This window comes from Haliotis rufescens, unplaced genomic scaffold (genome assembly GCF_023055435.1).
Source record: "Haliotis rufescens isolate VD_foot unplaced genomic scaffold, xgHalRufe1.0.p SCAF_4, whole genome shotgun sequence".
In the NCBI taxonomy this organism is placed as follows: Eukaryota; Metazoa; Mollusca; class Gastropoda; order Lepetellida; family Haliotidae; genus Haliotis; species Haliotis rufescens.
This window is the reverse complement of record NW_025964112.1, coordinates 13,755,359-13,770,714: the sequence shown is the minus strand read 5'-3', so window position 1 is coordinate 13,770,714 and position 15,356 is coordinate 13,755,359. Positions and strand designations below refer to the sequence as shown.

Sequence of the window (15,356 nt, the reverse complement as noted above, 5' to 3'; positions counted from 1 at the left end):
AACCCAAACATCATTCCTACCTGGTAAGATATTATAAAGTCTTGTTAACTTGTGCCAAAACACTTTTTCCCCCTGAACTATGCAAGATGCTTTTTCCATGCAGTTACAATATATATATATAGACATAACTTGGAAGTAACTGCTTTGTGTGAGCTGGGCCTTCCAGTTCTATAGGGCACCATGACATAACCTTGTTCTTTCTGGTATTGATAATCTCTGATGGCATCAGAAGAGAAAAGTTGACTTGTCACTAATGACTGAAAGATGAGGTAAATATCTATGCAATTCATTGAGGAACTCCTTTGTGGTGATCTAGCCCAGATCCAAGATTTAATACATTTGATCACTTCCAACAGCTTCTATTTGATTTGGCCAATCAAATGTTCTTATACTGTTCGTGGTAGCATTCAGTCCAGTAAAATCCATATCACATATGAATGGATTTTATGTCAAACAATGTAATGATTCATCATGTGGAGCCATATAGACATAATAAACCATATGCAATAATGTCGATAAACACCATGTGAAAACTTCTTAGAGATATATCATGTGAAACTATGTAGGGATAAAACAGGCATCAAAATGTAGAGAGACAGGTGTACAGCAATATAGACACACCATGTACAGCAATGCATTACCATGTCCAACAGTGTAGAGATATATCATGTTCAACAGTGTAGAGAGACATCATTTACAATGGTGTAGAGAGACATGTGTACAGCAATATAGAGAGACACCATCAACAACTGTGTACTGATACACCATTTACAACAGTGTACAAAAATGTAGAGATATATCATGTACAACAGTCTAGAGAGACATCATGTACAACAGTGTAGAGATACACCATGTACAACAGTGTAGAGAGACACCATGTACAACAGTGTAGAGATACACCATGTACAACAGTGTAGAGAGACACCATCTACAACAGTGTAGAGAGACACCATGTACAACAGTGTAGAGATACACCATGTACAACAGTGTAGAGAGACAGTACAACAGTGTAGAGAGAAACCATTTACAACAGTGTACAGATACACCATGTACAACAGTGTAGAGCGACACCATGTACAACAGTGTACAGACACCATGTACAACAGTGTAGAGAGACACCATGTACAACAGTGTAGAGAGACACTATGTACAACAGTGTACAGATACACCATGTACAACAGTGTAGAGAGACACCATGTACAACAGTGAAGAGCGACACCATGTACAACAGTGTACAGATACACTATGAACAACAGTGTAGAGCGACACCATGTACAACAGTGTACAGATACACTATGAACAACAGTGTAGAGCGACACCATGTTCAACAGTGTACAGACACCATGTACAACAGTGTACAGAGACACCATGTACAAGAGTTTAGAGAAACACCATGTACAACAGTGTACAGACACCACGTACAACAGTGTAGAGAGACACCATGTACAACAGTGTACAGATACACCATGTACAACAGTGTAGAGAGACATCATTTACAACAGTGTAGAGCGACACCATGTACAACAGTGTACAGATACACTATGAACAACAGTGTAGAGCGACACCATGTACAACAGTGTACAGATACACTATGAACAACAGTGTAGAGCGACACCATGTTCAACAGTGTACAGACACCATGTACTACAGTGTACAGAGACACCATGTACAACAGTGTAGAGAGACACCATGTACAACAGTGTACAGACACCATGTACAACAGTGTAGAGAGACACCATGTACAACAGTGTACAGAGACACCATGTTTAACAGTGCAGAGAGGCACCATGTACAACAGTGTAGAGCACAACCATGTACAACAGTGTACAGAGACACCATGTACAACAGTGTACAGAGACACCATGTACAACAGTGTAGAGACACACCATGTACAACAGTGTAGAGAGGCATCATGTACAACAGTGAAGAGAGATACCATGTACAACAGTGTAGAGAGGCATCATGTTCAACAGTGTAGAGAGACACCATGTACAACAATCTAGAGAGACACCATGTACAACAGTGTAGAGAGACACCAAGTACAACAGTGTACAGATACTCAATGTACAACAGTGTACAGAGACACCATGTTCAACAGTGTAGAGAGACACCATGTACAACAGTGTAGAGCACAACCATGTACAACAGTGTACAGAGACACCATGTACAACAGTGTACAGAGACACCATGTACAACAGTGTAGAGACACACCATGTACAACAGTGTAGAGAGACACCATGTACAACTATCTAGAGAGACACCATGTACAACAGTGTAGAGAGACACCAAGTACAACAGTGTACAGATACACCATGTACAACAGTGTACAGAGACACCATGTTCAACAGTGTAGAGAGACACCATGTACAACAATCTAGAGAGACACCATGTACAACAGTGTAGAGAGACACCAAGTACAACAGTGTACAGATACACCATGTACAACAGTGTACAGATACACCATGTACAACAGTGTAGAGAGACACCATGTACAACAGTGTTGTGTCAATCTAGTCTCTCATGTGGATAATAATCACACAATCCATGTTTGTTCATTCTTGATAATTATCACAAATAAAGTAACATCTAAGGCTTCAAAAAGAGTTCTACTTGACATTTGATGCATCAGATGTCACAAGAATAAAGCAAGATAATTTACATTTCATTCAAAATTCATTCTGTAATCCCGACTGGATTCAAGTATTAATAACATGCACAGCTGTGTTGTGTCAACTGTCAATTCAGAAATAATGAGCACTATTGTGATATGATATAACTGATGTCTCTTGGCCACTTGTACAATGTCATGGACATGCAGTATATAGTAATGTGTATGGTGCATATGGCAATATTAAGACATCACATGAAAGTATTTGTAAAATTAAAACATCAAATGATAAGCAAAACTAGGTCACATGAAAGTGTCTGGTGATATTGAGAAGTCACATGACAGTATACGGTGATATTGAAAAGTCACATGACATTATATGGCAATATTGAAAAGTCACATGACAGCATACGGTGATATTGAAAAGTCACATGACATTATATGACAATATTAAGAAGTCACATGACATTATATGACAATATTAAGAAGTCGCATGACATTATATGATAATATTGAGAAGTCACATGACATTATATGATAATATTGAGAAGTCGCATGACATTATATGGCAATATTGAGAAGTCACATGACATAACATGACAATATTGTGAAGTCACATGACAGCATGTATGGGGATATTGACTTTCTAAGTGACATGAAAGCGCATGGTCAAATGACCCCTGGCACAAGTCATATGACATCAGATGGTGAAATTGAGAAGACACATGACAGTATCTGGTGACATTGAGAAGTCACATGATAGTACATGGTGATATTGAGAAGTTATAAGTCACATGACAGTATATGGCGATATTGAGAAGACACATGACAGTATCTGGTGATATTGAAAAGTCACATGATAACTGACATGATATTAAATGGATAAGGAAGTGACATGACTATTGTTATGATGGAATGTCTTTTCCATGATGTCATTTCATCTTGAGATGCTAGGGCAGTATATGAGGATATGTATGAGAGTGGAATAGCATCTGTTATGGCATGGCATGTCATGACATCTATACTAGGATGTCACATGGCAATTAGAGAACATGACCTCATACAACAGGTGGCTCGCGTTGCATGTCAGCTTGATATATCTGGCTCTTAAGATGATATTCTCCAGGAGACACATTACAATAACAGAAGCATTATGTGTTATTGTCATGTGTCACCAGTCTGTCAACATTAACTGTACAACATACAGCTGAAATATGAATCATTTTACAAATATCTATATATGACTCACTGAATTAGACATCGACATAAATAAACATGTGATAAACAACAAAATGTTTCAGTGACAAAATTTGACATATATGATTACTAAAATATAATAATACTCAGTTTATTACAGAAGAAGTGCAAATGTTTGGCAATGATAGCAATTCAAAACACAACACTCTGAAAGAAAGGCTTAAAATAGAATGTGTATCAATCAGGGGGACAATGCTCTGACACATACATATGTAAACAACATAATGACCAAATTATTTAAGAACCATGTGGAATAAAGTCAACACTTTCATACAAATCAATATCATCGTAAAAGAACAGTTCACCTTTTATTGCACATGGTAAACAGACATACACCTCAATCTCAGATGTATCAGGTAGGGTGAAAAAGCTGAAAAATCACTTCAATAATTACTGATATTTTAACAACTCCAATAATACTCCCTGAAAGCAACCCTGGCCTCTGAAAATAATGACATTTTAATGTATTAGCCGCCAAACATTAAAAGGGAAGTGACTCAACCATGTGTCAACAGAACTGCCAACACACAATGCTCCATCTCACACAATCGCCACCAGAACAATCTTACCAGAATAATTTTCCAAGTACTTGTTACTGAATCTCTGGGAGGCTTCGGGCGATCAGACATTGTCCTAATATTGTATCCCCAAAGTCAAGTGAAGTAAACCAACGAAGACAGGAAGACCGACGACAAGTACTGTGACTTGTCAAAGCGCTTGTTGCTGACTGGCTTGCACCACTTATGAGAACATTGCCTTATTTTGTTGCACATTTCATTTTGTCCTGGGTGATAATCTACCATGTGATAAACACGACAGTGTGAAATCACGGAGTATGTCCGATGTCCAAATTGCAGTATCCCTTACGCCGCCTCTTTACACGGATCAGCCTCTGTTATCACTAGACTAATCAATACCCTATCAGGCATTATCCGAAAAGATTTCTCACCATTTTTTATCACTATATATCCATGATCAATAATAATTAAATGAAAAGAAAAGCAATTACCTGCTTGTTTTTCAGAGTTAGTAGGTTTGTCAGGATTATGAGGTGAGAATATAAAATCCATACTAGAAAAGGCATTGGTGCAAATTTTCAAAAACTTTGGATCGTTGCCATTTTGTGGAATTAGATTATAGAGCATCCACTGTAAAGTACACTCAGCTTGTCTGTGAAAGACTTGTTTGGAAATGTTTATCAGGTAATTGCACAGCATGGGAAACTATTCCTTGGACATGTTTCCAGTCGGACTTGTTTCCAGTGGACAGGAACTATCACAGTGATTGAGTGTCCGGAATAAAAAATATTTTTTCCTTCTGTGTGGAAACATGAATCTCCCAATTCCCCATCAGAATCAGATTTTTCAGACTCTACTGGTTATCCGTGTGTTAAGCATTACCAGGTGGAATTTTCAATACACCTATTAGTGCCAGTTATTTTTCAGGTGCGTTCCAGGTGAAGAAAATTGATGGAAATATTTTTATTCAATTAGTTTGTGAACATTCCTTGGCACCCTGCGATGGGCTTATGTAATAACTGGAAAAGCATTCGGTATTTAGGCAACGTGAAATTGATTATTGTTTCTTGTAATCCTTCCTTGGAAATTATGGTCGAAGATAAAGATAGACCCATTTCAAAGCTAAATGAAGCATGCCTTCCATGTCAGATGACATATACAAGCACGCCAGCTTCATTGTCTTCATTGTAGAGGAGGCCTCAATTGTACACATACACATTCGCTAGGTAGTTCTGTGGTTAATCTGACATATTGATTTTCCTAAGAAAGCAACCTAAAGTTCTCTTAACAAGACATTTTGTCTTCCCCAAACCAAAAAAAATCTATGCTCACTTTGGGGGCAAAAATCGGAAGAACAATTACAGTGGAATCCTGTTTCCTCAAATTCATGAATTACAAAGTTCAAGCATGTCTGGAAGCAATGCATTTGCTGTGAATAAATTCTATATATATCTTAAACTTGAATGTTGAACTGGCTGTTGATGCTAATATATATATATGCTAATGGTTCCTTACATTATTTGGTGGATCGACTTGACATCTGTTCATTTCATAGCTTGCATCTGTGTAAAAGGAATAATTAATGATCTTGGAAGAATTGGTGGAATCGAGAATTAAAAAATGTAACATATGTCTTGTACTTTATTTGTCACATATTTCAAGGCTAAGATACATTTGTCTGAACTCCACAATATTCCATCTATCTGATGGTCATCTGTAAATAATCGAGTCGACAAGACAATCGAGCAATTGACATCATGAGTATCAATCTACACAACTGGGACTCATGACACAATGATGAAGTGACGAGGTGACAAAGTGATGATCCTGAACACCCTAATCCATTAGTCACCTCTTATAACAGGCCTGAAGACCAATTGTAACCCGGATCTTCACAGGTAGCTTTAGTGTCATGCATTATCATGAAACACATGAATTGTGTCAATTTTAGGAAGCATTGTGTCTCTTTCATCAAACACATTGTGTCAGTAAAATGAAACACATTGTGTCAGTATTATCAAACACATTGTGTCAGTATCATCAAACACATTGTGTCAGTATCATCAAACACATTGTGTCAGTATCATCAAACACATTGTGTCAGTATCATCAAACACATTGTGTCAGTATCATCAAACACATTGTGTCAGTATCATCAAACACATTGTGTCAGTATTATCAAACGCATTGTGTCAGTATCATCAAACACATTGTGTCAGTATCATCAAACACATTGTGTCAGTATCATCAAACACATTGTGTCGGTTCTATGATACCTCTCTGTGTGAAGATGTGAGGACATCCCATTACAGGTACTCCGACATGATACCTCTCTGTGTGAAGATGTGAGGACATCCCATTACAGGCACTCCGACATGATGCCTCTCTGTGTGAAGATGTGAGGACATCCCATTACAGGTACTCCGACATGATACCTCTCTGTGTGAAGATGTGATGGCAACCAATTACAGGCACTCCGACATAATCCTTCTCTGTGTGAAGATGTGCGGACAACCCATTACAGGTACTCCGACATGATGCCTCTCTGTGTGAAGATGTGAGGACAACCAATTACAGGCACTCTGACATGATGCCTCTCTGTGTGAAGATGTGAGGACAACCCATTACAGGTACTCCGACATGATGCCTCTCTGTGTGAAGATGTGATGGCAACCAATTACAGGCACTCCGACATGATCCCTCTCTGTGTAAAGATGTGAGGACAACCCATTTCCTCTCTGTGTGAAGATGTGAGGACATCCCATTACAGGTACTCCGACATGATGCCTCTCTGTGTGAAGATGTGAGGACAACCCATTACAGGTACTCCGACATGATGCCTCTCTGTGTGAAGATGTGAGGACAACCCATTACCTCTCTGTGTGAAGATGTGAGGACATCCCATTACAGGTACTCCGACATGATACCTCTCTGTGTGAAGATGCGAGGACAACCCATTACAGTGAGGTACTCTGACATGATGCCTCTCTGTGTGAAGATGTGAGGACATCCCATTACAGGTACTCCGACATGATACCTCTCTGTGTGAAGATGCGAGGACAACCCATTACAGTGAGGTACTCTGACATGATGCCTCTCTGTGTGAAGATGTGAGGACAACCCATTACAGGTACTCCGACATGATACCTCTCTGTGTGAAGATGTGAGGACAACCCATTACAGGCACTCCGACATGATACCTCTCTGTGTGAAGATGCGAGGACAACCCACTACAGGCGCTCCGACATGATACCTCTCTGTGTGAAGATGTGAGGACAACCAATTACAGGCACTCCGACATGATGCCTCTCTGTGTGAAGATGTGAGGACAACCCATTACAGGCACTCCGACATGATACCTCTCTTTGTGAAGATGTGAGGACAACCCATTACAGGCACTCCGACATGATACCTCTCTGTGTGAAGATGTGCGGACAACCCATTACAGGCACTCCGACATGATGCCTCTCTGTGTGAAGATGTGCGGACAACCCATTACAGTGAGGTACTCTGACATGATGCCTCTCTGTGTGAAGATGCGAGGACAACCCATTACAGTGAGGTACTCTGACATGATGCCTCTCTGTGTGAAGATGTACGGACAACCCATTACAGGCACTCCGACATGATGCCTCTCTGTGTGAAGATGTGAGGACAACCCATTACAGGTACTCCGACATGATACCTCTCTGTGTGAAGATGTGAGGACATCCCACTACAGGCACTCCGACATGATGCCTCTCTGTGTGAATATGTGAAGACAACCCATTACAGGTACTCTGACATGATACCTCTCTGTGTGAAGATGTGAGGACATCCCATTACAGGTACTCCGACATGATACCTCTCTGTGTGAATATGTGAGGACAACCCATTACAGGTACTCCGACATGATACCTCTCTGTGTGAAGATATGAGGACATCCCATTACAGGTACTCCGACATGATACCTCTCTGTGTGAATATGTGAGGACAACCCATTACAGGCACTCCGACATGATGCCTCTCTGTGTGAATATGTGAGGACAACCCATTACAGGCACTCCGACATGATACCTCTCTGTGTGAAGATGTGAGGACATCCCATTACAGGTACTCCGACATGATACCTCTCTGTGTGAATATGTGAGGACAACCCATTACAGGTACTCCGACATGATACCTCTCTGTGTGAAGATGTGAGGACATCCCATTACAGGTACTCCGACATGATACCTCTCTTTGTGAAGATGTGAGGACAACCCATTACAGGTACTCCGACATGATACCTCTCTGTGTGAATATGTGAGGACAATTAACCCATTACAGGCACTCCGACATGATAACTCTCTGCATGAAGATGTGAGAACAACCAATTACAGGTACTCCGACATGATACCTCTCTGTGTGAATATGTGAGGACAACCCATTACAGGTACTCCGACATGATACCTCTCTTTGTGAAGATGTGAGGACAATCCATTACAGGTACTCCGACATGATACCTCTCTGTGTGAATATGTGAGGACAACCCATTACAGGCACTCCGACATGATACCTCTCTGTGTGAATATGTGAGGACACATCCATAGGAGGTCACATCAGGAGCACTTTCTAGTCAGCCAATCAGCATCAAGGGTTCAAAATTCTCTGCATGAGTGAGCCAAGCATATCTGATTTCTGTATATATTGGGGATATATGAATGAATAGTAAGAATAGCAGCACTATTATTATATTGTTGTGGATATGTTATCCATCCTGTCATTTCTGAGCTCATGACGTTTACACCCAAAGTGTGTACTGTCAAGAGCATCGTTGTGTTCTGGTTTTCTTTTGCTCAGATAAAGAAATTCTGAATCAAGGTGATTAAGAAATGAAGCTGAATGGTTTTAGAGGCTGACATCTGATTGGCTCAAGAACCCACGCTTCCTTCTAACATATTGTGCAGTCAAATTTTGCTCAGTGTCATCTGATGCAATATTCTATGGAGGTGTACTCAGATCTTATCACAGAGAGGTGTCACACCAGAGTAAAAGATCTGATTTAAATTAGACTGATTTTATCACTGTATCACATTGTATCAGTATTGTGAAACTCATTTTATCCCAACTTTGAAACTCATTGTGTCACTATTGTGAGATTCATTGCATCAGTATCATCCAATATGTCTCAGTATCATGAAAAACAATGTGTCATTATCATGAATCAAATTGTGTCAGTTTGGTGAAATACATTGTGTCATTATCATGAAACACATTGTGTCAGTCACATGATACACATTGCTTCAGTATCATCAAACATCTGTCAGAATAATAAAACACAATGTGTCATTATCATAAATCTAATTGTGTCAGTTTTGTGAAACATATTGTGTCAGTTCGTGAAATACATTGTGTCAGTATCATGGTACACACTGCATCGGTATCATCCAACATGTGTCAGAATCATGAAACACAATGTGTGAGTGTTGTGTCAGTATCATGATAGATCATTGATCTGCACTAGCCATTGCAATCATATTTACAAAGATTAAGTGAGCAAGGACTGTTCTTGCCTCAGTGCAGTCTGTTGACTCATTTGGCAGCACTGATTGCACGCCTTATCTAATCTCTGTTATTTAACAAAGCTAAGAGCCCAATGTCTGACACATTGATCATGACAGAGTGTTAGTCAAGCTTCATAACACAAACAAAATAATTACAAATCAATTAAATCCTCTTCGGGTTACATTAGAACTGTTTCTTATCTCTCTGTCCATTCCAGCTCAATTCTCTGTGGGCAGAGAGTGAAAATAGATGGCCACAATATGTAAACAAAGCAAATGTCTGGATCTATCCAGGTGTCAATAATGGAGCGGCAACATCAGACAGGGTCGTGTCAGGGGCTCAGATATTCCGAGCTGATATTTGAAGCTGCTGCACTGATCTGCATATAAACTGATCTGATCATTGGTTCTGCTAGCTGCTACATATCTTAGGATCTTATATACCAGTTCAGCAGGTGAAAGATTCTTTACAGCTTATACCTTTCACATAGTTCCCCTACATAAACCAGTATATTCCCCCCAACTCTTAGTTTTTACTAAGTTTGCACTACAACTCTTTTCAGATTTAAACTCCTTGAGTTTTGCTTCTCTCAGTAGAGGGAATCTGAGCAAAGGTTAATTCTTTTGCAATCTCTTTTTGAGGGCAGTGCTTGTTGACTTCAATTATTTTCCCCCACCATTACAGGAGAGAAGATCACTGCTGTCTTCCCCCATCTTTTTTGGCTGTTCCAGAAAGGAGACACTTTTGCTCAGGGGCAAAGGACACTCAAGAACTTTCACAATTTGATGGGATACAATATCAATACCAATGTTGAAAAGAATCTCCTTGACATTTCAAATATAGATCATTGAATGTTCTAGATTATGAACCAATTGGAATTCCGCCTTATGAACACGACAAATTCAATAAATTTGAAATAAATAATTCCTCCTTATAAACACGACAAATTCAATAAATTTGAAATAAAAAAGTATCAGCAAATTAAAAAAGGCATCATCGCAAATGATCCTTTCATCGTAATGGGCAAAAATGACATTAAAATCAGATCTGAATTCTGTTTCACAAAGCAATCTTAGCACTAGGACTGCCACAAGTCTATGTTTAAGCATAGGAGTTAGGACAGTTTTAGCACTACGATCACTTTGTGAAACCGGTCATTGGTAACATATTCATGTTTTCAGTCTTAGCCTCTTGCAGCACTGGTGATTGAAAGTCACTAGCCAAGAAGATGCACACTAAAACAGACTTTGCAAACTTCTGTCATGTTTATTTCTTCTGTCATCACTCCACTGCATCTCTGAACACTCCACTGCACCTCTGTTGCCACGGTGAAATAAACAGTCGGATTATCCGTCTACAAATATCAAAGAGACCTGTTTTTAAGAGCAAAAAGTTCATTTTATGTCTGTTATGTTGCTTGGCAAGAGGTGAAATGTATCTCAAGTGAACCTAATATTGTACCAGCACTTTTTAAATCACAGCAACACTCAAACCATTGAAATGCTAAATGACCTTGGGTCACCTTTGATCTTCTTTCAACAAGATGCTGCCAAAATATAATATAATTTGGAATAGAAGTAATGTTCCTTCCATCTGAATATTAGTGCAGCAGTGTATTTATGACAGATGTCATGTATATGCTACTGTCCCTGACACTTGCACATTAACACAGCGACCTGGAGGAAAACATCAGTAATTACATGTGCTATGGATTATTTGCACATAGTTCTGATTGTTCTGAGGCCATCGAGCAAACAGCTTCAAGTCAGTTGTAATGCAATTGATTGGTTGGCTGTATTCACTGGCATGTTGCATCATGGGAAGGAATGACATTGGAAAGTTTATATAAACATTTTCCAGTAGTTGTCCAGGGTCACTGAATGCAAGTTAATGGCATAATTTGCAGACTAAACGTTTGTGTACTGCATTTCTTTATTTAAGCATGGCCTGCCTATTTATAATTTGAATGTAATTTAAAATATCCCCAAATGTCCAAACTTTATAAACATGTTTTTCTTCTTGCATACATTGATCTACTTCTATTTTCCAAGTGACTTTGATGATTTGAACTTGGTAGGTTGCAGATAAGGCTGAATATATTCTTTCACTGGTCATGGCTACAGTTCCCACTGCTTGTTGAAACACTTATTCCATATAAATAACATACACGGTAATAAGGCAATGACTAGGCTGGTGTCGCAAGAATGGCAGACACTTATTAGTTTGGAATCAGTGTGTGAGTATGTTGGGATTAAAGGTGGTGAAGTAAGGTGAGGTGAGGTGAAATGAGGTTTAATGATGCATTCAAGATTCTTTCACTTACATAGCGATGTGTATGCACATGTGTGTGTGTAGCTACTTGGACCATACCAAACTTATGGTTATTATATGGTGCTAGCCAACTGAGATACCATGCCACAGTTCAACATGGATACCAAGTACAGAGAAGTCTCCAAGACAACCAGTCGTTGCTTTACCCCCTCAGTGCTGAGCACCATGCACGATAACAAGTACCATTCTGTACGTCTTTTGGCATGACACAGCCAGGGGATCGAACCACCAACTTTCCATGTCTCCGGGCAGACACTCTATCCATCACACCATGCATGATAACAAGTACCATTTTGTACATCTTTTGGCATGACACGGCCAGGGGATCGAACCACCAACTTTCCATGTCTCCGGGCAGACACTCTATCCATCACACCATGCATGATAACAAGTACCATTTTGTACGTCTTTTGGCATGACACGGCCAGGGGATCGAACCACCAACTTTCCATGTCTCCGGGCAGACACTCTATCCATCACACCATGCATGATAACAAGTACCATTTTGTACATCTTTTGGCATGACACGGCCAGGGGATCGAACCACCAACTTTCCATGTCTCCGGGCAGACACTCTATCCATCACACCATGCATGATAACAAGTACCATTTTGTACGTCTTTTGGCATGACACGGCCAGGGGATCGAACCACCAACTTTCCATGTCTCCGGGCAGACACTCTATCCATCACACCATGCATGATAACAAGTACCATTTTGTACGTCTTTTGGCATGACACATGGGTTAATTTGATTGTGCTCCACTGTCCGGGGCCCATTTCAAGTCAATACCTACACATTGTGACATTGTCTTTGTATGTAATCAGTAACAATATACAAAAAATAATTGAGTCTTAAGCAGCTTAAATGTCTGGTAAGCAATATTTTAAACCGGGCATTTGAGATTTCAAATCGGACATGTCCGGCGCATATGACCGTTTCCGGACCCCTGGTCTTAAGATAAAAAAGTGAATCAGACTAGAATCACATTTGCTAAAAATTCAAATTGACTGGACCTTGTTCTTCTTTAACAGTGCCTTGTTCAGCAGCAATACTTCAATAATGTCAACACATGTCAGCTGAGATATGGAAGAAAGGCCACAACTGACGTGGGTCATAGATCTAGATTGAATCCGAGAGCATGGGTACCGCCTCCATGGTGTAGCGGATACAGAGTATGCCTGGGGAGTACAAGGTCAGCATTCGATCACTGGCTACAATGTACCAAAACACGTCAAAAGTCCTGCCTGGTGCTCAACATTAAGGGAATAAAACAAGGACTGGTCGTCTCGAAGTCATATACTGTGTCTGAGTGGGGTATCCCCACCGCACCCCACCTCACCTCACCTTTCATTTCACCCCACCCAACCTCATCCCAACACCACCCCACCCTGCCTAGCCCTTCCCCACCCCACCCCACCCCACCCCACCCTGCTCCACCTCGCCTCGGAACAGCAACTGATTGCTCACACAAGTGAGGGTTGAATTGAGGTTCAACAATATTCCAGCTTTATCCGAGTAGCCATGATAAAACTGTAAGATGGATCAGACAACCCATTTACTCATATAGAGAATATGGTCAGAGTACAGACATGCAATCTTGCTTGTTAAAGGTAGTCTGAGTGCCATTTATGTTCAGCAGAAAAATAATTCATCCAAATTAGGATCTACTTGTAGGCAGATCTACCATTAAATCATTGCACAAAATTTGTACTAGACAGAAACTGAGTAACATTACATATAATCAAGATATCATTGTACTGCTGCCAGAAACAATGTGATGAAAAGCTGAGTGTTTTGTCATGCAGCAGTTCCTTTATGTCCTAGTAATATCCTTAATTGAGCTCTCAATCTTACTGAAAGCATGGCCAAATATCACATATTTTGTTAAGTGCACACATTCCAAAACATTTACTTCCTGTTGTACTTAATCTTAACATAAATGTACTCAACATGATCAAGTTATGATCTCTGATTGGACAAGAACCTTATTTGTACATGTGCTCTATCCAAACAAACAGGCAGATACCCAATTCATTCAATTCATTACTCAGTCAATTACAGGTAAATAATGAAAATTGCTCCATGGCACCGAAAATATAGTCCAAAGTTGAAAATCGTGGAGCAGTATTGAGAACTTAAATGAGGGCACTGTGTCCTTGTGGTTTTTGACGATAGTAAGGATCATCTGAACCTTACAATTTTATACATTATCTTCATAATTACCACTTTCATCCTTATTTTCAAACTCTGTGATGTACTCTTTATGTACTATGGAATAACATCATATATTAACCTACAAGGGTAAACATATCGGAGTTCATTAAAATCATATGTGCCCTGGGGTCATATCATGTCATAAAACAACAGTGTATTGTTTCCGTCATCCGGACGGCATTGTTGATGTCATTCAATTCTTAATGTGACGTGTAGTCAGAAACGACTTCATAGCTGAAGATTGTTGATGTCATTCGACAAATTGTGGTTCCGCTACTGTTGCGACTTGCTGTCCTTCAGGTAAACATTAAAATTTGTCCCTGCATGTAGACATCTTCTTCAGTAATAAATAGAACATTATATGAGTGTTCATGTCATACTATGTTTACGATTCGTGCCTAAATTCTGGTATTTCACTCGCTTTTGCTCAGGAAATAGCGGAATTTAGACACTCGTGGTGTAAACATAGTATGACATGAACACTCATATAATATCCTCTATATACATGTATAAGAGATCCTTGCAAAGTAAACAAGGATATTTTCTCTTATTAGCTACTTCTTAGACTTAGGTGTCATGTGCAATATGTGTGAAATTTCAGGTGCAATGTCATCTTTATGGCATGTGCTGTTATAGATCTGGATGTCTTGACATAGGTCTCAGTGAGTACCTTTAAATGAGATGATTGCATGAATGGTCAGCATCCCTTCCCACCTAGAGACCAAATAGGCAATTACTTACAAGGGCCAGTCTACCACATTGTCAGTGGTTAATTAACTTGTCTCTCCTTTCTACCACATATTCAGTAGTTAATTAGCTTGTTAACTTGTCTCTCCTTTCTACCACATTGTCTGTAGCTAATTGACTCATCCCTCCTTCAGCTGCGCCTCTGTAGATGC

At 39.7% G+C, this 15,356-nt stretch overlaps 1 protein-coding gene across 1 annotated transcript in view; it reads right to left on the bottom strand.

Moving 5' to 3' along the window:
• Positions 1-4,697, bottom strand: part of LOC124140489 (dipeptidyl peptidase 4-like) — a 544,190-nt gene extending 539,493 nt beyond the window's left edge. Inside the window, exon 1 of the mRNA XM_048382364.1 lies at positions 4,435-4,697. Coding sequence (XP_048238321.1) covers positions 4,435-4,494 — 60 coding nt within the window. The 5' untranslated portion in view covers positions 4,495-4,697. The remainder of the gene's footprint in view (positions 1-4,434) is intronic.
• Between the last annotated feature and the right edge of the window lie 10,659 nt (positions 4,698-15,356).